This window comes from Bison bison, unplaced genomic scaffold (genome assembly GCF_000754665.1).
Source record: "Bison bison bison isolate TAMUID 2011002044 unplaced genomic scaffold, Bison_UMD1.0 scf7180017864525, whole genome shotgun sequence".
In the NCBI taxonomy this organism is placed as follows: Eukaryota; Metazoa; Chordata; class Mammalia; order Artiodactyla; family Bovidae; genus Bison; species Bison bison.
Window position 1 is genome coordinate 12,793,981 of NW_011495076.1, and position 27,559 is coordinate 12,821,539.

The 27,559-nt window shown below is 36.7% G+C and overlaps 1 protein-coding gene across 1 annotated transcript in view; it reads left to right on the forward strand.

Annotated features, from left to right (window-relative positions):
* Window positions 1-27,559, forward strand: part of CFTR (cystic fibrosis transmembrane conductance regulator (ATP-binding cassette sub-family C, member 7)) — a 216,327-nt gene that overhangs the window by 63,503 nt on the left and 125,265 nt on the right. Inside the window, exons 4-10 of the mRNA XM_010831223.1 lie at window positions 1,578-1,793; window positions 6,030-6,119; window positions 7,011-7,174; window positions 8,280-8,405; window positions 11,358-11,604; window positions 16,000-16,092; window positions 22,516-22,695. Of these exons, the coding sequence (XP_010829525.1) occupies window positions 1,578-1,793; window positions 6,030-6,119; window positions 7,011-7,174; window positions 8,280-8,405; window positions 11,358-11,604; window positions 16,000-16,092; window positions 22,516-22,695 (1,116 nt within the window). The remainder of the gene's footprint in view (window positions 1-1,577; window positions 1,794-6,029; window positions 6,120-7,010; window positions 7,175-8,279; window positions 8,406-11,357; window positions 11,605-15,999; window positions 16,093-22,515; window positions 22,696-27,559) is intronic.

Consider the following 27,559-nt stretch of genomic DNA (forward strand, 5'->3'; position numbering starts at 1 on the left):
TTTCCCATGAAGTGATGGGACCGGATGCCATGATCTTCGTTTTCTGAATGTTGAGCTTTAAGCCAACTTTTTCACTCTCCACTTTCACTTTCATCAAGAGGCTTTTGAGTTCCTCTTCACTTTCTGCCATCAGGGTGGTGTCATCTGCATATCTGAGGTTATTGATATTTCTCCTGCCAATCTTGATTCCAGCTTGTGTTTCTTCCAGTCCAGCGTTTCTCATGATGTACTCTGCATATAAGTTAAATAAACAGGGTGACAATATACAGCCTTGATGAACTCCTTTTCCTATTTTGAACCAGTCTGTGGTTCCATGTCCAGTTCTAACCGTTGCTTCCTGACCTGCATATAGGTTTCTCAAGAGGCCGGTCAGGTGGTCTGGTATTCCCATCTCTTGAAGAATTTTCCACAGTTGATTGTGAACCAGATAGTCAAAGGCTTTGGCATAGTCAATAAAGCAGAAATAGATGTTTTTCTGGAACTCTCTTGCTTTTTCCATGATCCAGCAGCTGTTGGCCATTTGATATCTGGTTCCTCTGCCTTTTCTAAAACCAGCTTGAGCATCAGGAAGTTCACTGTTCACATGTTGCTGAAGCCTGGCTTGGAGAATTTTCACCATTACTTTACTAGCATGTGAGATGAGTGCAATTGTGTGCTAGTTTGAGCATTCTTTGGCATTACCTTTCTTTGGGATTGGAATGAAAACTGACCTTTTCCAGTCCTGTGGCCACTGCTGAGTTTTCCAAATGTGCTGGCATATTGAGTACAGCACTTTCACAGCATCATCTTTCAGGATTCGGGGTCTCAAAGAGTCAGACACGACTGAGCAACTTCACTTTCTTTTCTTTCTTGTTAACTCATAGACCTTTGAGCCCTTGATGAATAGTTGGAAACTGGCCTGAGGCTGCAATTTTTTGACACACTTCTTCCTAAAAGTCACCACCTATCCCAGACTGGGAAGGATACAGCATCGGACTGTGAATAGCACCAGTGCCTTTTTGCTCCTCCCTCCTGTTGCCAGCTCCCCTTTATGTGGTTGTCTCAAGAAGCTGTTCATTCTGCTGTTCATTCTATCACTCAAAGTACTTTTGAGAGTTCTATTTTGAAATCACATCAATCGCTTGGTCTCTTTGGCTTCGGTTTTTTCATCTGCACTGTGAAACTAATAATGCCTACTCTTGACTCCTGAAGTTGTCATAAAAATCAAATGAAAAATATTTTATAAAGTGTTAAGTGCAATGTAGATGTTACCAATTAACACACTACTTTAGAAATTGGACCTTTACTTTATGGCTGCTATATATTTTTAGTAAAAAAAAAAAAAAGAAGAAAAAGAAAGAAAGAAAACACCTCATACATAAATGTTTCCAAATGATTTTTGCTAAAACCTAAATAAAGTCTTATTTCATAGTATAAAGATATTACAAAGGACATCAAGAGTTTCACGTATGGCATGGCCTGCTGTGTAAGCCCATTTTAAATCCTCCTGTAAAGATGAAACTGCTTGTGTTGAAATTGTGAGGGCACTTTATGAAAGAAAAATAAAATTTCATTTTTCTGTTTTCCATCTTCTGCAGGAAGTCACCAAAGCAGTCCAGCCTCTCTTACTGGGAAGAATCATAGCTTCCTATGACCCAGATAACAAGGTGGAACGCTCCATTGCCATTTACTTAGGCATAGGCCTATGCCTTCTCTTTATCGTGAGGACACTGCTCCTGCACCCAGCCATTTTTGGTCTCCATCACATTGGAATGCAGATGAGAATAGCTATGTTTAGTTTGATTTATAAGAAGGTAATACTTCCTTGCACAGTCTTTATGCTACTTGTTAGTGGCATTGTGTTTAAATGCTACACTAGTACAAGTAAGGGATAAATGCTAAAATCAGTTTTGTAGGCTGTGAAGTAAATGGCAGGAATAATGAATATTTCTAATTTTTCCTTGATACTTCCCTTCAACTAATAATTATTGAGTAATTCTGTAAACTGCCTGTATTTTAAGCTTCATATTTGTTTTTTCCATATCATCAGTTTTTGGAATCCATGGCTCCCTGTTGAAATGATTCTTGCTGTGTGCATAAAAGTCATTGACAAAATATCATCTTATGGTAAAATGCCATTTGCCTTTATGTGCAATAACAAGAATATAGTGTGTAATTGTTATTGATCAACCAAGCAATTGATATTTCTACCTTAACTTGTTATGGGGGCTTCCTCCATAGCTCGCTCAGTTAAGCATCTACCTGCAATGTGGGAGACATGGGTTCAATTCCTGGGTTGGGAAGTTCCCATGAAGAAGGGAATGGCAACCTACTCCCATATTCTTGCCTGGAGAATCCCATGGACAGAGGAGCCTGGCAGGCTACAGTTCATGGGATCACAAGAGTTGGACATGACTTCGTGCTATTTTTAACTAGTTATGACAAAATGATAGTATCCACTGCCTTATTTTGAGTTAGATTTTTGTCATCCTAAGTCTTGGAAATTAAAAATTTTGAAATAACACATACACGGCAACCGTAAGAACCTTTTCTACTTTTCCGTATTCATTGTCAAGTCAAAAGCCCACGTTGCTAAACCATGCTTTGGGTGGATTCAAATTAAGACTGTCTTACCAGGCCTTCCCTGGTGATCCAGTGGTTAAGACCCTACACTTCCACTGCATGGGGCCCAGGTTTGATCCCTGGTTGAGGAACTGAGATCCTGCATGCCATGCATCACAGTGGGGGAAAAAAAGGAATTTCTTACCTTACAAACACATTTTAAGGTCATCTTAGTGACACAATGATACATGCTTTCACCAACCTGATTTATGTGTGACTCTTTGATTTACCAAGATTAAAGATTTCTTATTTTTTTTTTTTTATAGATAGTTTGTTGGTTATTTTGGTTATTTTCTTTACCCTTCTTCTCTTTCTTATTCCCCCAATATAAAAACTTTATATATTTGGCTTATAAGAGCTGTGGACCTGACATTCCCTCTACAAATAACCCATTAACATTTCCATAATATACATGCAAGGTCAGTGGTGTTGTAAAACCTTGATAGTTATACATTAGTGTTCAAAAAGACCTTTTATGGAGGCCCAAGTGAAAAACTGAGTCCACAGTGTAACCAAATCACCCCAGCTGCAATCTCATCAGTTTACAAGTGCCAGGAAAGCACAGGTGATAAATCAATAAAAATCTTATCTTGATCCAGAAATTTTATATAAGTGAATAAATTATTAGATATCATTTAGAAGATAGAATTTAGACAAGATGCATATAAAAGAAAGTTGAATCCAGTTTAAAAACAGTTATAACTAACACATATATATGGAATTTAGCAAGATGGTAACAATAACCCTGTGTACGAGACAGCAAAACAAACACTGATGTATAGATCAGTCTTATGGACTCTGTGGGAGAGGGAGAGGGAGAGGGTAGGGAAATATGGGGAATGGCATTGAAACATGTATAATATCATGTATGAAATGAGTCGCCAGTCCAGGTTCGATGCACGATACTGGATGCTTGGGGCTGGTGCACTGGGACGACCCAGAGGGAGGGTATGGGGAGGGAGGAGGGAGGAGGGTTCAGGATGGGGAGCATGCGTATACCTGTGGTGGATTCATTTTGATGTTTGGCAAAACTAATACAATATTGTAAAGTTTAAAAATAAAATAAAAATAAATAAATAAATAAATAAAATTATACTCCGTGCTTAAAAAAATAAAAACAGTTATAAAAGTGATTATTATAGTGATAATTGATGTTCATGACAAACTTCTAAGTGATTTAGGTATATCATTTCATTTGATCCTCCTCAAAACTCTATATGGTAGAAACTATTATTCCTATTTTATGAATAAAATATTTTGATAAACTAAAGGCCTAAAAAGTATAGAACACTGTGTAAGAACTGCTTCAAAATTTCTAAAGTGGATAAGTCACAATCCTTGAAGTCATGTCCAACTCTTTATGACCCCATGGACCTGCCAGACTCCACTGTCCATGGAATTTTCCAGGCAAGAATACTGAAGTGGGTTTCCATTTCCTATCTAGGGGATCTTCCTAACCCAGGGATCAAACCCCACATCTCATGTCTCCTTCATTGGCAAGCAGATTCTTTACCACTGTGCCACATGGGCTTCCCTCTTGAAGTTAAGGGTTTTCCAGTTACTAGAGAACATAAGATAGGTACTGAAATAATGTTGCAAGTCAAATTGTGTTACATAGAAAGAGAGACATGAAGCCCTCAGGGCTAAAGTGGAAGGGAGGGCAAAGAGTTGTTTAGTTTGTGGATTAGTTCTTATATTATGTTTAGCACAAATACAGCAATATATGTTCCTTCAAACCCAGGATGCGTTAATGAAAAGTTGGAAGCTATGTCTGTTCTTTCTCGGTGTTGTTTATATGTGCTCTTACCCAGCTTACTTTACCCCTCTAGCCATACCTACTGACCTGCACTGACATCACCATCTAAGAAGACAATTGCATCTCCATGTGTGGTTTGGTCACTAAAGTTAACTAGTGCCTTATCTGACCAGTTTTATCCATGTGGCAGGCAGCCACTGACTCTTCCCAGATTATTATAGATTTTGTCATAGAGCATCATCTTCTTTGTTCCAAAATCTGCAACATGATACATTCAAATTAAATTTTAAATAATGAATCTAAATGCAAACTAGGTTGAACTTTGCCTGTGAATTTTGAGAAAGATAACTATATAGTGAGTAGATATTCACTGAGTATTTATTGTGCACGTACATTCCATGTTAAGCACTATAGAATTCGGGTCACCTGAGACTGAGTGTGTTACTAAAGCATGTATCATCTAGCTCAATGGACCCTGCCCCCACATACTACTCTAATAGCATTTGGAGTTAACAGCTTTATTCTTTCTTCATCTGTGCTTATCTAAACACTATCTGTTATTCCACACCATCTTAAATTCTCCCTCAGTGAAATATTTACAGATTTTTATAACCAGATATGTAAACTTGCTCTTAACCACCCTATTATATTCCACTCCCTTTAACTAGTTTATCATATTTAGTTATGTATTTGTTAGGTGTCTTGAGGTAATAATTTTTTTAATAACTAATAATAATCCCTGAAACCCTGAATACAGTGATTTGTATCTAAGTGCTCAATACATGTGTGAGAGTCAGTTGAAGCAAATGTTAAATGGGTACTCTTCAGTCAAAGCCAATTCTTATTAAATTTTGTAGGCGAAGTGTGCCTGTGACCGCTCATAATAATAATTAATTTATCTACTTATAATCCTGTTTGTCTATATGGATGTATTTTTCATTGTAAAATTTAAGAATTTTTTGTTGTTAATGTAATCTTTCAGACAATTATTAATAATTATTTATAATATACTTGTATTGACTTTAACTGTAATTTTATTCAATAGTCACCATAGAGTACATGAAAAATTTAAGGCCAAGATTTTATTTTAAAAAATTTTATTGAATATATTGACTTACATTATTATTAGTTTCAAGTATACAGCAAAGTGATGCAGATATATATATATCTTTTTTTTTTCCTGATTCTTTTCCACTATAGGTTATTACAAGATATTGAATATAATTCCCTATGAGACTGAAGTTTTAATCTCAAATTTCACTTGCCTTTAGTTTCATCTGTAATAAAAACAAACAAAAATAAAAAAACAACAAGCAAACCTCTGCAGTATATAAATGAATATTTAAGTACAATATTTTTCCCATTTTGGACTAGAAACAATTGTTAACCCTCTCTACTGCTGCTGCTGCTGCTAAGTCGCTTCAGTCGTGTCCGACTCTGCGACCCCATAGATACTGTTAAATAATATAAGTAGAGGCATGCCATTATATTTATTGTAAAGAGAAATATTTATAAATCTGAGAAGATACTAAATTAAATGAACATAAGATAATTTTATTAGGTTTACTTAAAAAATGCATGCATAGTTACCTAACTCCTCAGCTGTATTATACCATGCTTATAAATATGTCTACTGTGCAGTGACATCATCTAACTTCTAATTTCCTTTTAGACTTTGAAGCTATCAAGCCGTGTTCTGGATAAAATAAGTATTGGACAACTTGTTAGTCTCCTTTCCAACAACCTGAACAAATTTGATGAAGTATGTACCTACTGATTTACTCTTTTATGCACCTTTGTTATAAATCATACAACCCCAAAGATTTTCTGAGTCAGATAACTAGTGAGTGGTTATGTCGTAAGCATTCCTAGCTTCCCTATTTCTGAAAACCGACTTGTGTAGCAGAGTGCCATTTTGGGATCTCACAGAACCAGACAACTCAAGGGCACCTCAGCTGGCTTTTTATTTGGTGTGGTTTTTCAAAATTAAATCCTTATCAGATCTTGTTTCATTTTAATGCTTTAAATCAGTTATTTCCTTTGGCTGAGTATGATACTCTGAAAAATTCTTGTTTAGGGCTGTCTTCTGTCACAATAAAATTCAAGGTCCTTGAGGACAGATTATGTATTTTATACACAATGTATTTATCTTTGCATTTCTAGTATTTAGCATGCTATCAGACTCTCAGCAAGTGCTAAGTAATTTACTTTGAATTGAGTGTGCATGTTGTTTTCTGAGTATTTGGTCAGGTAATAGGGTTGTGCAATTTTATAGACTGAAATTCAGGAGAGTCTTGTCTTCTCATGTTCTGTGTCATGGCTCTTGCTTTATTCACAGAGGAATAAGTTACTTAAAGAATTCTAGACACGGTACCTAAGTGGTGTGGTGATATCCAATCACCACACATATCCACTGGAAAAAATCACAGTGACTTGCAGTTGGTTTGGACTAACTTGCAGTTAGTCTCTGTGTAGAATGTTTAAGCACATTGCTGTGTGCTCCATGTAATGAATACCTAGATTTTAGTGCATTCAGAACCATGATTGTATGAGCTCACTGTGCTTGATTTCTTTCTCCTGTTCTTGATTTTCTCTTTGTTTTGGGGGTGGAGGATAAAATGTCCATGGTTTTCACTGTGATTTTATTTTTCAGGGACTCGCACTGGCACATTTTGTGTGGATCGCTCCTCTGCAAGTGACGCTGCTCATGGGGCTGCTCTGGGAGTTGTTGCAGGCCTTCACCTTCTGTGGGCTTGCTTTCCTCATAGTCCTTGCCCTTCTTCAAGCCGGATTAGGGAAAATGATGATGAAGTACAGGTAGAAACTCTTTAAATAGTGTGAAACACAGATTGCATTCTTACTCGTTATATGACTTGTGTCAAGCTGCTTCTGCCACTGTGTTTGTTTTTTTCATCTTTAAAATGAAATAATCATCTCCCTTAGGCTGTCAGAAGGATTAGGCAGAGTGTATGACATACTAGCCCACTCAGGTAAAACCAGAACTTCTCTATGTACTGAACCTTGGATCTTCTTACTAGGTGTCGCAAAAAGGAATATTTTCATGATGTTATCAGAGGTCCCCAACCATTTTGGCACCAGAGACTGGTTTCGTGGAAGACAGTTTTTCCATGGACGGGGAGAGGGGTACACTTCATTTCTGTTATTATTATATCAGCTCCACCTCAGATCATCAGACATTAGATCCCAGAGGTTGGGGACCTGGATATAAATGATACTTTCTATATCAATGGTACATTTTTTAGCTTGCCAGTCTATAGAATTTCTTTATAAGTATGTTACCATCCATTTTGCTTTTTTGCACATCAGAGATTTAGGTACAATGGATAAAACATTGTATCCAAACATTGTATTCAAAACATTGTGAATGGGAGGGAATGCATACATTTTAGGTAAAGTTCATGAGCTTTTTCTACTCTGGTTCATGAATCATCACATCACAGCCTTAGTGGCTTTCTTTTACTGAATGATTCAGTGATCCCAATCACTGCTTATGAAAGAGGACTTCTGGAGTTTGCCAGCTAGAGTGTGAAAGAAAGTGTTCAAATTTTGGAGTCAAATAGTTCTTAGTTTGAATCCCACTTTGCACCTTACTAGACATACGACCTGTGTCAAGCTGCTTCAACCTTTGTGTTTCTGGTTTTTTCAGTTTTGAAAATGAAATAGTCGCCTCCCTCGGAGGATTAGGCATAGTATATGACATGCATCTCATACATGGTCTGCACATGGGAGGCATTTACTGATTGAGTGTTACTATTTTTGTCACTGTGTATTTGATAATAAAATAAGCATCCATCTGTTTAATAAAAGAAATGTGGCTTTTCTTAAAAGCTTGGGCAGTTCTTAGTGGGCGGCTTGCCTTATTTTTACTAAGTATTTGATTTGTGGATGAAATAATTTACAGAGATCAGAGAGCTGGAAAGATCAATGAAAGACTGGTGATAACGTCAGAAATGATTGAAAATATCCAATCAGTTAAGGCATACTGCTGGGAAGAAGCAATGGAAAAAATCATTGAAAACCTAAGACAGTAAGTCATTCGAAAAATGTTAATATCAGTTAAATTAGTCAATTAAGGTTTAATATATTTAAAAGGAGTATGTCACAGTGGACTTCAGCTCATATTTGAAATTTCTGACAACCAAATAGTTGTGTTAAGTTATATCAGTATTCATGTGTTAGTGGTCTAATGTCATTTTCATGGGACTGGCATTTTACATAGGTGAGCTATTTTTGCACTACAAGGATATCTTACAAAGAACTGCCTATTTGTGTTTACAGCTGCTTAATAGACTAAACTAATGATCATGATGCTAAAGACTGAATGAAACCTTAAATAGAGCTGCTAGAGTAAAAAAGATACAACTCTGAGCCAAATAAATGATTCTCTAGTATTATAACTTCCTTAATTTGTATGTTATGGCTCATGAAAAGAAAACCAAAAAAAACCCTTCTGTCTGTTTAAAATATGTTTGTTCTTCCTTTACTTAAGAGCAATGCCAGGGTAATATCTATAAATTGTGTTCTATAAACCCTCCACTTGAAAAATCAATTCAAGTAATGAAAGCCACCGCCTGAAGTAGAATCAGTACTTGGCACCCATCTTGATCTCTGGTCTTGTTTTGCCTCAGATAACTTTCTTTCACTGGTTAGTAAAGATTATAGCCAGAAAAAAAGTACAGCACAGACTGGGATACTATTGCTGAGAAAATTTTGAACATGATATAAACCAAGGTGTTTCTGTAGCCCTAAGACCATTTTTCTTTAGTCAAGTTCCATGTTCTACAAATTGCAATTTTAAAAAAGGGTTCTAAGGAGACTCAGTGGGCATAGATCTTCTGTTAAAGGGCAAATAATTTCAGAATGAATTAGCTCATGAGAATTTCAAAGGAAGAAAAGATACTAAAGAGAAGAGTTCCATTTTAGATGATATGAATATGATTATCAGGGATTCAGGCTGCTGAGTCCAGGAGACAGTGGTAACTGAGCTGCAGGTGTGTGATTGGAACAACAAAAGAGATGCTGAAATGGTAAGTCCTTTGCCATGTAAATAGAAAGAGTAAAAGACTACTTATTGCCCAAACATGATTGGTCACCTGTTTTTATTATGCCTTTCAAGACAAATCCAGGAAAGGAATTATATTTTCTTTCCAGAAACATCCGTAAAGATCTTGCTTAGTTGGTTGAAATGTTTCTCTTTAACAACTGAGTTAGCTCTCAAGGGTCACTGATGAACTGGGTAAAAGGCTATGCAGTGCTCCCTGAAAATCTACTTCTTTACTGCTCTCTGGTAATAAAGTCACTTTCAATTTTTTTTAATCATAATAAGATAAAATGTTTTTATGACTCAAAGTGTTAGTGTTATTATTATGGGGAGTACTGCTTTCTGGGTGATTCTTACATCAATACATGTTCTTGAGCCCGTTATTCTTTTCTTATAGTATCATTCCTTCATTTTCCTCAACTGTTTATAATATACAATGACAGTTTTGACAAATTTATTAACATTTTGGTAATCAGCATTTTCTAGCATTAAAAAAATATAAGCCTAGCCAACAGTATTCTTTCAGTTGAAGATTAGAGAGACATGAAAGTTCTAAGTGCAAGTTCCTGTGCTGTCGTTTATTGTGGCGACAACTCCACAAGGGAGATGTTACATTTCTCTTCTGTAGATGTGGATTCTGTAGGGACAGAGGGAAGAGCAACTTGCTTAAGATGGCATAGCTATAACCAGCAGAGCTGAGTCACACCCCAGTTAGATTCCAAAATCATAATCTGCCTTTAATGCCAAATAATTAAAATAGGTAAGCTAAACCACATTAGACTGGGAATCACAATGTAGGTGGGAGCACTGAACTTCATTTTCTTCATCAGAGTGCTGAGGATTACATTTTTTTTCAGACTTGAAAAAAAGATTTCATCTGAATTCTACCACTTGAGAATGAGAACTTTTCTGAGTTGTACAAGCATGTGGAACTAGCACCCAAATGCCAGGCACAGCTACCGCCCCCTCCCACCAGCATACTCTACTTGTCTGACTCATCTCTGCTCTTTCCCTCACAAGAGCTGAACGGAAGGATCACAAGTGACTCCAGTTTTGATGATCCTGTGAGGGTGGGATGAAGGTCGAAGGAAGCATTGTCTTCTGTTTTTGCCAGCTCTGCACTCCCTGTTTTCTGGCTTTTGGTGCATTTAAACCTCTTCTGTTTGTGTTGAAAAAATAGTTCACATTTGCAGTTCAGACTGAAAAAAAGTATGATTGCAAATAATTATCCTGAAAGGAGAGAGGGTGGATGCAATATCTATTCTCTTGTAATTTTCCAAGAATTACTGGCAGCAATCTTTTTTAAAAAGCGGATTCTGGAGGCCTACTGCAGACTCAGTCAATATCTCTGAATGGTGATCCTGATACACTTCATTTTAAAAAGTTTCTCAGGTGATTTTTACCTTTGCTAAGCCTTGAGAACCACTTCTCTTTGGCTCATATGTTATTTTAAAGGTTATCCAAAGCCAATCCAGAACTTCTAAAATGTTGACAATCCATTAGGGAATCCCAGAATTGTCTTTTCCTTCTATAAATCTTTCAACATTATTCTCATATCTGTACTTAAATACTTAAAACACCAATCAATAAAAAATTACTAGTTTCATTAATCTGTAAATTAATAATGATGTGAATGAAGATATAAAAATAATGTAATAATTATTGAGATTATTTAAAAATAGTATTTATACGTATTATATGCTGGTATATTCATTGTCATCCACCCCTCTTTCAGAAAAGATAACTGAGGCCCAGAGAGGTTAAGTAACTTGTTCAAGGTCACACAGCTCATCTAGGGTAGAACCAGAATCAGAAAGCAGAGAGAAAGCTTTTGAGAGTCTATGTGCAGATTTTTTATTCCAAGATGCCTGATATTTTGGAAAGTATATATAAGCACCCCAAATCTTACTATTTGTTGTTGTTTTTTTTTTTTTTTAGAACAGAACTGAAACTCACCCGGAAGGCAGCCTATGTGAGATACCTCAATAGCTCAGCCTTCTTCTTCTCAGGGTTCTTTGTGGTATTTTTATCTGTGCTTCCTTATGCACTGCTCAAAGGAATCATCCTTCGAAAAATATTCACAACCATCTCATTCTGCATCGTTCTGCGCATGGCAGTTACTCGGCAGTTCCCCTGGGCTGTACAAACTTGGTATGATTCTCTGGGAGCAATAAACAAAATACAGGTAGTGTACCAAAATGGGTCCTCTGACTCCATGAATTTAGAGCAGTTTAGAACTTTTGTCCTGAGCAAACTCTCTAGAGATGAATTCTTGGCCTTGGACCTGTTTGATGTACAGTATTTCCTCTCTTGATGTCTATATGTGGTCCAACAAGCCCTTGTAAAGCCTAGTGAAATAAAATGAGAGCCCATGAGATTTTAGTCAGAGAAATTGAAAAAAATATTGTTTCCGTATTCTGGAGATTATTATTCAAGTAATCAATCAATCAAATAGTTCTAATGAACTTGGCAAATGTGCAAAATCATGGTGGCAGATTTATCAGGAAGTTATTAAATTTTCTAGCTAATGCTAGGAATGTTTACCTTAAACTTTTCCAAGTATTTTTCTGAACAGTATGATGGATGAGAATGACAATGTATGCCACATTAATTACCTTAAAATCTCAGCATTCTGACGTAGCTGTTAATTTTGAAGAGAAGTTCTAAAGTCCTTACGGTTATTAGACTCAATTTATGCCAAGCTAATGGAATCACCACCAGGAACTTGGATGTGGTTATAATTTTTAGAATTAGTATACAATTCAAAATGTTTTATTATGCTGTTGTGATGTATATTTAAATATTTAATCCAGAAAATAAATCAGTGTGCCATAAGTGTAAAAAAATGAGGGGGAAGGGCGAGCCACTTTAAGGTAGTTCTGCCATTATTTAACCTAGGCCAGAGTTTGACTTCCCTAGTACCTCAGTCAGTAGAGAATTTGCCTGCAGTGCAAGAGACCCGGGCTCGATCGCTGGCTGGGTCAGGAAGATTCCCCTGGTGAAGGAAATGGCAAGCCATTCCAGAATTCTTACCTGGAAAACCCCATGGACAGAGAAGCCTAGCAGGCTACAGTCCCTGGGGTCACAGGAGTGGGACAAGAACCAGCAACTAAACCACCAACAGAGTTTGCCAATGGTGGACCAGGGACTAATAAAAGAAGGATGCTACAAAGATGAAAATACCAGTTTTCTCTCTCTTAATGTTGAATTGAGGCACTTAGTGGGTAGTTCAGGTGTGCTTTTTAAATTCATTACTAAGGTTAACATGTAGTCTAGTACAAGGATGAGTCAGTGGTATGTTAAAATTTAATGTATAAATAAGTTCTGTAAGCAGGGTGACAATTACAGCCTTGACGTACTCCTTTTCCTATTTGGAACCAGTCTGTTGTTCCTTGTCCAGTTCTAACTGTTGCTTCCTGACCTGCATATAGGTTTCTCAAGAGGCAGGTCAGGTGGTCTGCTATTCCCATCTCTTGAAGAATTTTCCACAGTTTATTGTGATCCACACAGTCAAAGGCTTTGGCATAGTCAATAAAGCAGAAATAGATGTTTTTCTGGAACTCTCTTGCTTTTTCCATGATCCAGCGGATGTTGGCAATTTGATCTCTGGTTCCTTTGCCTTTTCTAAAACCAGCTTGAACATCAGGAAGTTCACGGTTCACATATTGCTGAAGCCTGGCTTGGAGAATTTTGAGCATTACTTCACTAGCGTGTGAGATGAGTGCAATTGTGCGGTGATTTGAGCATTCTTTGGCATTGCCTTTCTTTGGGATTGGAATGAAAACTGACCTTTTCCAGTCCTGTGGCCACTGTTCAGTTTTCCAAATTTGCTGGCATATTGAGTGCAGCACTTTCACAGCATCATCTTTCAGGATTTGAAACAGCTCAACTGGAATTCCATCACCTCCACTAGCTTTGTTCGTAGTGATGCTTTCTAAGGCCCACTTGACTTCACATTCCAGGATGTCTGGCTCTAGGTCAGTGATCACACTATCGTGATTATCTGGGTCATGAAGATCTTTTTTATACAGTTCTTCTGTGTATTCTTGCCACCTCTTCTTAATATCTTCTGCTTCTGTTAGGTCCATTTAGTTTCTGTCCTTTATCAAGCCCATCTTTGCATGAAATGTTCCCTTGGTATCTCTAATTTTCTTGAAGAGATCTCTAGTCTTTCCCATTCTGTTGTTTTCCTCTATTTCTTTGCATGATTGCTGAGGAAGGCTTTCTTATCTCTCCTTGCTATTCTTTGGAACTCTGCACTCAGATGCTTATATCTTTCCTTTTCTTCTTTGCTTATTGCTTCTCTTCTTTTCACAGCTGTTTGTAAGACCTCCCCAGACAGCCATTTTGCTTTTTTGCATTTCTTTTCCAGGGGGATGGTCTTGATCCCTGTCTCCTGTACAATGTCACGAACCTCATTCCATAGTTCATCAGGCACTCTATCAGATCTAGTCCCTTAAATCTATTTCTCACTTCCACTGTATAATCATAAAGGATTTGGTTTAGGTCATACCTGAATGGTCTAGTGGTTTTCCCTACTTTCTTCAATTTAAGTCTGAATTTGGCAATAAGGAGTTCATGGTCTGAGCCACAGTCAGCTCCTGGTCTTGTTTTTGTTGACTGTATAGAGCTTCTCCATCTTTGGCTGCAAAGAATATAGTCAATCTGATTTCGGTGTTGACCATCTGGTGATGACCATGTGCAGAGTCTTCTCTGGTGTTGTTGGAAGAGGGTGTTTGCTATGACCAGTGCATTTTCTTGGCAAAACTTTATTAGCCTTTGCCCTGCTGCATTCCGAAATTCCAAGGCCAAATTTGCCTGTTACCCCAGATGTTTCTTGACTTCCTACTTCTGCATTCCAGTCCCCTGTAATGAAAAGGACATTTTTTTTTGGGTGTTAGTTCTAAAAGGTCTTATAGGTCTTCATAGAACTGTTCAGCTTCATCAGCGTTACTAGTTGGGGCACAGGCTTGGATTACTGTGATATTGAATGGTTTGCCTTGGAAACAGACATCATTCTGTCGTTTTTGAGATTGCATCCAAGTACTGCATTTCGGACTCTTTTGTTGACCAAAAGGCTACTCCATTTCTTCTAAGAGGTTCCTGACCACAGTAGTAGATATAATGGTCATCTGAGTTAAAATCACCCATTCCAGTCCATTTTAGTTCGCTGGTTCCTAGAATGTCGACGTTCACTCTTGCCATCTCCTGTTTGACCACTTCCAACTTGCCTTGATTCACGGACCTAACATTCCAGGTTCCTGTGCAATATTGCTCTTTACAGCATCGGACCTTGCTTCTGTTACCAGTCACATCCACAACTGGGTATTGTTTTTGCTTTGGCTCCATCCCTTCATTCTTTCTGGAGTTATTTCTCTACTGATCTCCAGTAGCATATTGGGCACCTACTGACCTGGGGAGTTCCTCTTTCAGTATCCTATCGTTTTGCCTTTTCATACTGTTCATGGGGTTCTCAAGGCAAGAATACTGGAGTGGTTTGCCATTCCCTTCTCCAGTGGCTAGAAGAAGCACAAGCTGGAATCAAGATTGCCAGGAGAAATATCAGTAACCTCAGATATGCAGATGACACCACCCTTATGGCAGAAAGTGAAGAGTAACTAAAACATCTCTTGATGAAAGTGAAAGAGGAGAGTGAAAAAGTTGGTTTAAAGCTCAACATTCAGAAAACTATGATCATGGCATCTGGTCCCATCACTTCATGGGAAATAGATGGACAAACAGTGGAAACAGTGTCAGACTTTATTTTTTGGGGCTGCAAAATCATGGCAGATGGTGATTGCAGCCATGAAATTAAAAGACGCTTACTCCTTGGAAGGTAAGTTATGACCAGCCTAGATAGCATATTCAAAAGCAGAGACATTACTTTGCCAACAAAGGTCTGTCTAGTTAAGGCTATGGTTTTTCCAGTAGTCGTGTATGGATGTGAGAGTTGGACTGTGAACAAAGTTGAGCGCCAAAGAATTGATGCTTTTGAACTGTGGTGTTAGAGAAGACTATTGCGATTTCCTTGGACTTCAAGGAGATCCAACCAGTCCATTCTAAAGGAGATCAGTTCTGGGTGTTCATTGGAAGGACTGATGCTGAAGCTGAAACTCCAATACTTTGGCCACCTCATGTGAAAAGTTGACTCATTGAAAAAGACTCTGATGCTGGGAGGGATTGAGGGCAGGAGGAGAAGGGGGCGACAGAGGATGAGATGGCTGGATGGCATTACCGACTCAATGGACATGAGTTTGAGTGAACTCCAGGAGTTGTTGGTGGACAGGGAGGCCTGGCGTGCTGTGATTCATGGAGTCGCAAAAGTTGGACATGACTGAGCGACTGAACTGAACTGAAGTTGTGTAAAATGTCACATATTTAAAGAATGCATTTATAATATAATGAATCCTAGTACTTGACAATTAACTTTAGAACACTTATAAAATTATTTTTTAGGAAAAAATTTCTAATATAATTCATAAAATACAAAATGCAGCACTTACTAGAGTTTAAATAGATGTAATAATGTATTAACAGTATCCTAGTTGTATAATATGTTTTTGCTTTCTTTTGTAAACAGGATTTCTTACAAAAGCAAGAATATAAGACATTGGAATATAACTTAACAACTACAGATGTAGTGATGGAGAATGTAACAGCCTTCTGGGAGGAGGTCAGAATTTTTTGTTTGTTTGCTCTAAATATTTAAGCTTTTCTTATTTGTGATTCTGGTTTTCATCTTAATGGGCAATAAAGTTAGAATGATGATAGAATTGTTAGAACTGAAAGAGGAATCACTCCACTTATTTTGTAGTTTAAGAGGTGGAGGCCCAGGAATATGAAATATGACAGACAGGCCTCTTCGTGTTTTTCTAAGTCATGTAATTTGCTTCACATAATAAATTAGGAAGTAATGCAGTGCTCATAGGTTTTGGAGCCAAATTGAGCTGGAATTGAGTACTGTTTCTACCATTTACTCTCTAGTGCAAGTTACTGAATTTTGTGGAACCTCTGGTTCTCCATCTGTAAAGTGGGAATATTAATATATACCTTACAAGGTTGTTGTGAAGTTTGACTGAGATAACTTATGGGAAGTATTCAGCATAGTACCGCACACATAATAGTTCCTCAGTAAATGCTACCCTCTCTGATCTCAAGTTCCAGTCCAACGTGCTTTGCATATACCAGTAAACATAAAGGTGTATATGGGGTAGACCTATGTATTGTTTTCTACTATTTTCACTTATTTTAATTCACTATTAAAAATTCTCATTTCTCATGGTCAGAAAAAATGTTATTAATGATTTTTCAGCTTCTAAAGGACTAATATTTGATTATAGAGAATACCAGTGGAGTTCCTCTTTCCTTATCACTTTTTTCTGTTGAGTAAACATAGGCATTATGCAAGCAATGTCCTATTTCTACATATTTCACAATATCTTAAACTGGTTTTATTTATATAAGTAAGTTGATCCTAAGGGCGTCACTGTAATTCTTTTTTTAAGATGGGGGTAAGAGAATAATTCTTTATCTGCCTAGAAAAATTATGGAGAAGTGTGTGTGTTAGATTGATTTTACTTCTTTGATTTTAGGAATTTCAAATGCTCTTCTAGACAGAAAGAAAAGCAAGGAGTTTGGCAGACAATTGTTTTTCTAATCTCCATCTCATTCTCCTTTCATCTAATGAAATAGATAGCATGCTTGAGCCCTTACTATGTGCCAGGTACTAGATAAGCACTTTACATGTTTTGTCTTATTTCTTACAACATTCCTATGATGTAATCTTAATATTTCCATTTTGCTGATAAGGGAATGGAGGCTTAGGAAGGTTATAGGACCTGGCTCAGCTCATGTACCAGGCAAGGGATGAAGCTAAGTTTTGGACCAAATGTCACGGTCTACAACCCTTTCACTGAACCATTGCCTTCCATCTGGCTGTATCCTCGTCCTCCCGACTCTCACCATCACCTAGCAAATTCTGGACACTCCTTGATGATATTTACCCAGGACAGTGGTGCTGGTTAAACCGCTCTCATCGTGTCTAAGACTTTAACACCCACATGAGAAATCCTTCCAATATTGTCCTCAGAACTTCTGTTTACAGTTACTTCTTCAGAAGCTTCCTCTCATGCTCATATGCTGAGCTTGGTGATTGCCTAGACTTACTGCACTTTGGAAATGTCCTGCTCTGGAATCTCTTTCTCAGTTTAGAGTTTCCTAATCCTAGCTCTCTCAGTCTCTTAATCCCACCTTTACCGCCTTCCAATTTCATGAAGATTTCTAGTCTCCTTAGTTCTCCCTTTTGGACTCCTCCTGGTTTAACCTCCATCAGTCACTTCAGTTGTTCCTACAGCAGCACCCTCAATCCCCTTTTCTTTTCACTGAATCGTTTGCTGTAAGACATTCTCTTAACAGCTTTGGTGAAGGGAATGCTATCTGGGAAAATCAAATACTCTAGTCAGTTATAAGTTTTATACAGTTACTGTTTCAACTTCAAATGGGCCTGTAAACTTTCTTGGGAAATGTTTTCATTTGTCTTTACTTAATTTTATTTACCATTTCCCTAAAAGCAATTCCAGATTTTTACCAGTTTCCTGAAACTCCCAATCTCTCCCAGATATGCTCACCCCCAGCAGATGGCCTTGACTTCTGTAATACAGAGAGAAAGTATATAGATGCTATAAAATATAGAGTGTCATATATGAATGCTTACAGCTTCTTTCTTCACCCTTGAGATTATTATTTTCTTCTTTCTTGTCTAAGAGAAGGATGTATGCTTCCCCCGGCCCTTAGCTGAACTATTGTTATTTTGCTTCATCTTCTCAGGACATGGAGCCAGCAACTATTCTCAGTCTAGAAGCGCAATTCCTTTTTTTTCAACTGACTTCTTTTAATATCTAAATATTTTCAAGTTAAAGAAATTTCTTTTCTGACTTTTGCCCCCCCGAACCCCATCATCCAAGCCTTATCATTCTCCTTCCCTTTGTTGTTAAAACTGTTCTTACTTCCTCATCTTTTGACTTTTGCCTTCTGCAATCTGGATTCTGTCTTTACCAATGCATTAAAAACTGTTCTTTTGAAATATTTATTTAACTTAGCTTTCATGAACCACTCTTTCCATGTAATCTTATATTCCAACCATGACTTCTCAGTCTTGGCTGCCTGCCTCTGAAGTGGCGGTCGGCCACAGGGTCCCCACTGCCTTCTGGTATTTCATGCTCTCTGTGGGTGACTCAGCCCAGGCTCAACTGACATATATGTGCTGATGACTCTCAAAGGCAAATCTTCAGCCCCAGTTTCTTTCCTGAACTTCATACATTATTTCCAAATTCCCTGCAAGGTCCTCAAACACTTCACATTCATCACTTCCCAAGCTTCATAAACCCGCTTCTTCCAGTGTCTTCTCTGCTTCATTTGATGATTTCACCATTCACCCAGTGACTCAAGAGGCATGTCCCTGATGAATTATATATGACTCCTCCCTCACTTCACACCTGTGAGTAGGGACAATTTCTATTTATATATCAGGAAGCTGAGCTTTAGGGAATTTTAGTAACTAGAACAAGATTATACAACTGGTTAGGACATAAAGGTCAGCCTAGGCTTCTCTGACTCTAAATGTTTTTTCTACTCACCATCCTGTGTCTAATGAAAAAAATGGACTACTGTTTTACTGTATACAAAATACTTTCATCTATATTATCTCACTTAAGATCCTCAACAGTCCAGGAGCCTAAAGCTCAGAATGTCATAATTTATCAATTATTATGCAGCTAGTTGAGAAGATGAGACAGATACTGAAATAAAGACAAAGGATACCATAATCATTTCTCTCACAACTACAGGGAGCTTGTAAACACAGAAAGTGTTCAGCCAGAGTAGGGATCAAATAAATAAGAATAAGATCAATACTGAGATTCCATTTTCACTTACAAAACACACAAAAATAGAACAAAACAAAATAAATCCCAAATCAGAAATCAACATTGTTAATGATGGTTCCTGAAATCTAGCACTCTCATACCTTGATGGAAGAGAATTTGAAACTACTTTTCCAAAGACTTGGAATGTTTGCTATACCTTTGCTCTGGAAATTTCCCTTGTGGAAATTTATACTAAAAAAACCAGAGATTTGTTCCAAGATTTATAGCAAAGTACACACATCACAGAATTATTAAGTTAAAAAGAAAGTCATATAATGTAAAAAATGAGAACTATTAATATTTATAGTTTATCCACACTCTTTGATACTATCCTGCAACTTAAAATTATATCAAAAAGAGTGTTTAATGGTATGTGAAAATATTTATGATTTATATTATAAGTCAGAAAAAGAGGATCACAAAGCTCATGTATAATTTTTCCTTAATGTAAATTATATATGATTTTACGTATATGCGAAGGAGTGGAGGGATCTCACTGAAATGTTAAACATGATTTCTTCTCAGTGTTAAGACTACAGCTGATTTTTCTTTTCTTCTTGCTGCTTTTATCTGTTTTCCAAATTTTCTGAAGTAAGTTTTGACTTCTGTAATCAGGAGTTAAAATTAAAGTAAATTAAAGTAAAAGCAACCTTCCATTGGTCCAAGTGTTTGTTGGATAAAAACCCTATTTCTAAGCATGGAAAATGAGCCCCTTAACAGTCTGTACTGCCCAGTTTATCGAGGATGTCCTTTGTCATCTTACTATATACATTCACCTAGCCACTCACCACTCCTGAGGTGTATGTTGTCCTTTTAAGCCTAAATCATCATGCATGCAGGTCCTTCTTCCTGGAATGCCTATACTATTTCTTGGTCTTGTGAAATACCACCTATATCCTTCATAGCCTAATACTGGGTTAATTACTTGGACAAGCTCCAGACTGAGTAACTTGCTTTATGTAATGTGCTCCTATAGGACTTGGTGTGAGTTTTCCATTGTAGCCCTAAACACGATACAATATTAATATCTGCCCATTTGTTACTCTCCTATTTGAGACTTTTGAGGTGGTCTTTACTATACAGCTGATGCTCAATAAATTAATAATAGAATAAAAAATGCCTTTGTCTCACTTGAAGAATTTTCATTGCCTACTTCTTAAAAATTTGCTTTTAGTTATTTGATGACTGAAAGAGATGTTAGCTATCCATCTCATAAGAATTCAAGCAGTAGTCTTAAACCTTAATTGCTTATGTATGCCCTAAAGGTTTGATAGTACTGAAAATCTGTATACTGCTGATACATTTTAAGCTGACTTATGAATTTTCAACATAGGTTTAAGTGGTGGTAAAGAATGTAATTCTTGTCTATTGTATAGTGTCTTCATATATTAAATGGATTTTTGTCAAAACTTGGGAGCTGCCATTTCAGTACTTTCAATTTCATGGAAAATAAAATGAATTTATAGGGTCAAGTCTGATTGCTAAGTCAATCAGATAAATATTACTTGCTTTATATCAGGAAAATGTAACTTTAAAGTGCAGATAATAATTTGTATTAATTTATTAAATTACTAAAATTAGATAAATAATAAGTTAATTAAAATAACTTGTTCTTCAATTCATCTCCAAAGGGCCATCACTTTGAAACCTGGTGAAACACAATATTACCTCCTTCAGTATTTCTGGCTTTGCTTTTATGGGATCCCCTATCAAGAGAAAATCATTCTCTTATGGTCCCCATGTTTGTATCATGGAGTTTTAACACTCCGGAAAGGGCAGCCTAGCTAAACTTAGGACTGGTGAGAAGGCTGCCTCTTCTCTGAGGGGAGAAGCAGAAAGTAGGAAAGAGAAGTGACAGAGCAAGCGAATTCTCAGATGATTAACTTTAGGAAGGAGTACTTCGGGATGTTGAGGTTGTGAAAACACATTCTCTTAAAACTCTGTGAACAACTACCTTCCTCCTGATCACCTGCAGTGCTATTAACTGTGATTTGAAGACTGCTCAGATGGTAAAGAATCTGCCTGCAATGCAGGAGACCTGGGTTTGATCCTTGGGTTGGGAAGATCCCCTGGAGAAGGGAATGACTACCCACTGCAGTATTCTTGCCTGGAGAATCCCATGGACAGAGGAGCCTGGTGGGCTATGGTTCATGGGGTCACAAACGGGTTGGACACGACTGAGTGACTAGGCACATGCACACACTCTAACGCATCCCATAGCGCAGTCCAGAAGCAGGGAGCTTTCAAAAAAGAACTCCTTCTCCCAGCACTTTTGCAAGAATGGAATTCATTCAAATTAAATGGTAGTATCATCACATTTACACTTAGTAATAACTACTAAAATACTTTGAGCTTCTCAGAGTAAGGTGCCAGCGTGATAGAGTTAGAAGATTTGGGTTGTAATTCCACTCAGGCCTACTACTTAAATGACTTCAGTTACTTAACCTCTCTGAGTCAAAGTCTACAACTTTGAATGAAAGAGTTTATAAAGTCTACCTCATATATTGTTACTCTGCTGAAGATTGAATAAATATGTGTATGTGTTCAGCCTATGGGAGAGGAGATAGATACCTTTGTATAGATAGCTGCTGCTGCTGCTGCTAAGTCGCTTCAGTCGTGTCCGACTCTGGGCAACCTCATAGTCAGCAGCCCACCAGGCTCCCCCGTCCCTGGGATTCTCCAGGCAAGAACAATGGAGTGGGTTGCCAGCTAGATATCTTTAATTAAATTTGATGTTGAGCAACAATCAGCAATTGAAATTATTATTATAATTTTGAAATATTTTGGGTCATGTGCTCTAGAAATCATGTGCTATAACTTGTGTGCTATAAAGTATGGACCATGTCCACATACTCTTCAAACTAATAATACATCATGTAAATAGCTATTGAAAATATTGGGCTTCCCTGGTGGCTCAGCTGGTAAAGAACCTGCCTGCCAATGCAGAAGACAGAAGGGATGCAGGTTCGATCCCTGGGCAGGAAGATCTCCTGGAGAAGGACATGGCAGCCTGCTGCAATATTCTTGCTTGGAAAATTATATGTATAGAGGAGCCTGACAGGCTACAGTCCACTGGTTTGTAAAGAATCGGACACAACTGCACCCGCACACACACATTGAAAATATCTGAGAAACATACCTTCTTATTTACTGTGTTTTTTTCTTTTTTACAGGGATTTAGTAAATTATTTGAGAAAGCAAAAGAAAATAATAACAATAGAAAAATTTCCAATGGTGATAACAGCCTCTTCTTCAGTAACTTACTTCTTGGTACTCCTGTCCTGAAAGATATCAGTTTCAAGATAGAAAGAGGACAGTTGTTGGCAGTTGCTGGATCTACGGGAGCAGGCAAGGTAGTCTCTTTTATACCTCACCGTGAAGATGTTAACCTGACATGCTTTTCTCCTTTCTTTTTCTAGTTTGTAAAAGGAGAATACTTGGATACTGTGTATAATTATTCCACTGATAGTGTCCTCTAGCCTTTCATTTCTTTCTGATATCTTCAGTAACTTTTATATATTTATATTATGGGCATCACTCAGTACAGTGTCACGCGCATACATGGTGAGCGTTTAATAACTTTGTTGAACAAGTAAAGCATCCCTTTTCGCCAATCTGTGGCAAAGACATTTTCTCAGAGCTGGTCCAGGACAGTTATGGCTTACATTTTACTTTAGTAACCACATGGGCAAAAGATCCCCATTTTGTTGACAAAGAATTTTTTTGGAGAATGGACTCAGGCTTGCTTATAATTTATTATGAGGGAAAATTATTGAGTGGGATAGTTTTTTGATGACAGTACATAGGAATCTGTATTCTGTGCTGATCAGCCTTCCACCCTGCCTCATTTAATTATAAACCATGGATATTTGGAGATACGTCTGACAAAAATTAAGAGGTTAAAAAACTAAAGGGTCAAATTTCATTGTCAGGAGAAGACTTTATATTAGTCTTGAATGATTTGAGCTATTGTTCAGATAATGTTAAACACTTGTTCTCTTTATCTGGGAAATACATTCAAAGGGCATGAAGGAATACAATCAGAGATAAGAAAGGGTCTCTTGGCTTTGAAATGGACTACTTAAGGATAATAGATATTTGCTTTGGAAGTCTATTAAAAGGAGGTTCTTATTCCCACTTGACTGTAATTTTAGCTACAATACTTTCTGGAAAAATTAAAAAAGTTTAGTGTCCTCTTAAAACTCTTCAGAATGATGAAAGAAAAGGAAGAAGGAAGGAAGGAGCAGTGCCACTGTAAGATAAAAATGTAAATATAAACAGAAATTAAATACCCCTGAAAAATAGTTATTTATTAATGTCTAGTTAAGGAAGAATCACATTTTAAAGAATTTAGTCTGAGACTTGGGAAACAAAATACTATAGAAAATTTCTAGTCATTGAATTTGGTGTTCATAATTGTAGCAATATACAATTTGCTTTTTTCTCTCTATGTGTTTTCCCACCTGTAAAATAGGCCTTTCAATAAAGCAGCTATAGTTGTACGTTTTCTTCTTTGAAAAATGTATTTCTTCTTAAAGTGCTACTTTTTCCTTCTATTTCTTATATAACTAGAAATTTTCACTATTAAAAGAAAATGATACCATAGCAGGATTTGCTAATAAAGAAATCACAGATGACTTGACTGAGAATGATTGCTTATGGGAAGATAGTAATTGTGTGTCACCGAATTTTTTAAAATTAATTTTATGTGTTTAAAATTACTTCTTTGAAAGGTGTAAACAAACAGCTTTGGAATTACAAAATATGGGACTTAACCAGCAATTAAATTTCAGGCAACTCTATTAAGAATTGATGAGCAGATAATTGCTGGCTGGAGTTACAGCTACATCTTCTGAGAAGTAGATATGAAGACAGAGTCAGATGGAGGCAGTTGTTCCTTAGGAATAATTAAACCCCTCTGAGAAACAGAGTTTGGCAACTAAGTCTACAAGGACGTCCTTTTATTTCAGTAGGAATGGAGCATTTTATACTCTTATTAGATAAAAGAGCTAGCTAAAATATAAGATAGAATAATTGCAAATACTCACATTTCAAGATAATACTGAACCACTCAATTTGGTAATTTGTGTATTAAAAGCCTTAAAAATAACCAATTAACAATTCTATTTGTATGATTTACCCTAGTATATTTGCAGAGATTTTTATATAAAGATATTCCTCACGTTGTTTCAATAGCTGCAAATTGGGAGAACTCCTAAATATCTCATAATAGGGGATTGATTAGGTAAATTTTGGTGTAGTTATATAATGGCATGTTATTCAATCAGTATACATATGTATGTGTATGCATACTCAGTCATGTCTGACTCTTGTGACCCCCATGGACTGTAGCCCACCAGGCTCCTCTGTCCATAGAATTTTTCAGCAAGACAACTGGAACAGGTTGCCATTTCCTACTCCAGGGGATCTTCCTGACCCAGGAAACAAACCAAGGTCTTATCAATATTTGGCATTTTATATATATTAATTCAGTTTAAATTTGCATCTCTCAAAATACCAAAATATTGATAAATTTTATATGTTTATATAGATAAATATTGTTAAATATATATTTAACCTTTGTATTTGATATAGATCCAAACTTACATAGAGCCAAACCTGTATATTGTGTATACATATATATATGTTGTGTATACATATATGTATGTGTGTATATATATATACATGTAATATGTGTGTATATATTTATATGTAATCAGATCCATTCCATTGTTGGGGTTTAAAAATCTGTTCTATATGAAAATAATACTTACAGTTTCAATTATACAGAAGAATTATATGTAGAAGTAAGGAATTTGATGATGGACGGGGAAGCCTGGTGTGCTGCAGTCCATGGGGTCTCAGAGTCGGACATGACTGAACACCTGAACTGAAGGAATTTTGGGTATTTTCCATATACAATAAGAATTTTAAAATTTACTGAAATAGGTATCAAAAAAGTGTCTATCTCTTGATCCTTCTTTCTTCCTAATATATTTTAGGTGGTATTACTGTTTGTTAAAGTTAAAATTTTAAGTGCAAAAAAATTCGAAAATTTTTCTCTCACTTCTCTTTCTCCTCTGGTTATTTTCTACTTTTCACCATTCTTTCTCCCAATTCAGACAGACACTCTTGTTAGTTTTTTGAATGTATATACTTTTATACATAGTATTTCATTGTTTGGATAGATGTTTGTAATATAATGAATCACCTATTGATTGACAGTTGGGTTATTGCCAGTGTTTTGCTAATATGAAGAATGACTCTATGAATAATGTTGCATATATGTCATTTAGCACGTCTACTAGTATTTCTGTATATCTGCGAAACTTTCTTACCTGAAGGCTGCATCAATTTGTGTGTATGTGTTACAGTCCATGTAGATTATAGGTTTGTTTCCCCACAGCATCCCCAGCATATGTTATCTAACATTTGAATTTATTCCAGTCTTGTTGGGTAAAGTCATATGTCAGTCTTTTTTAAATTTGCATTTCTCTTATTAGGAATAAAGTAAAAACTTTATCATATGATTAAGGCTCACCTCTATTTTAATTTTTGGTGAAATATCTGTATACTTTGTACTGTTTTCTAATGAGTTATTGTTATTTTTCTTTTTGACTTTAATATCACTCAAGAAGGAAATTATTCCTTTGTGTCATATAACTTGCAAACATTTACTTCAGTTTGATGTTTTTTCCTTTTGTTTTCTGTGCCCAAGTCTTTTTTTTCCTTTATAATGTGATTTATTTTTTAATTTTATGACTTCTGGATTTTGATTCATATAGAAAGCTTTCTTACTCTATGGTAGTTGTTTTACTTTTCTTTTGGACATCCTTCAGTGTTTTCTTTAAGTATTCTTACAGTCTTATTTTTGTACTTATTCTTTGACCTATTTGAAATTCATCACGTGTTGGGTGTGGCATATGGCTACGGTTTTTTGTCTGCCCTCCACATGGCTGTTCAGTTGTCCCACAACATATACTGAATAGTCTATTTTTCTCCACTCATTTTAGATGCCATCTTTATCAAATACTAGTTCTTTTATGCATTTAGATCTACTTTTGTAGCTTTAATTCTATACTATTGATTTGTCTATTTATGTACCAGTAATTCACTTTTTAAAGTTATTGAACCCTTATTTTAAAATGTATAATACAGTGTATCATGTTGCAAAGAGTTAGACATGACTAAACAACAAACAATAATGTCATTATATTATTGAGTAAAATGTTTATATATATATATATATGTATATATAATGTCATACGATGATAAATGTTTTGAAGATAAAACAGAAAGAAAGATTGATGATAGGGGTGCAATTTTAAGCAGTGGAGGCCTCATTGAAAGGTAACATTTGAGAAAAGATTTGAAGGAGGTGAGAGGTTAGGTCATATGATCATCTGGGGAAGAGCCTTCCAGGTAGAGAGTGGAGCAAACCCTTGAAATGGGACTGTCTGTCTGGTTCACAGAGCAGCAGGGAGGTCAGTGGGGTGGGCTCAGAGTGAGCCATGGAGAGTAGAGCTGTCAGAGAAGTAATGGGGGCGAGACCATTACATAAGGGCCCTGCGAGCCTCATAAAGGGCTTTGTAACGAGTTAGGCCTTTTTTCTGAAAACTTTAGAAGCCATTGGAGGGTTTTAAGCAGAAAAGTAACATGATCTGACATACATTTTGACAGGGCCCCTTTGAGAATAGACTGCAGGAAGGCAAGGGTGGAGCAAGGAGTTAGAGAATAGACTGTAGGAAGACAAGGGTGGAGCAAGGAGTTAGAACCCTTCTCCGAGAAAGTTAGAAAGCTATTCTATTTATTCTGGCAAGAGATGTTGTTAGCTTAATCTGGATAGTAATGGAAGTAGCAGTCAGATTCTGCACATGTTTCCAAGAAAGGTACAACAGAATTAGATTGAACAAGGCATGTGAGAAAACTAATGAGCACTCAATACATGTCAGCTATTACTAATCTTTCCCTGACCTCTTCCAACCCCATCCCAACAATCTGAACTCAGCACCCCATCTCTGTGAGCCTCTAGTGTAGCACTTATCACATTCTGTTGTAGTTGTCTCTTGTCTCCCTTTGTATCTTTTGTGCATAGCAGCATACCCAAAATAGGAAGTGCTTCATAAATTTTGAATTGAATGAATACAGAATCTTTAAAAATTAGGATACCTATGCTTAGGATGACAGTTGGTGGTACCTGCATCCTGAGAATGATTT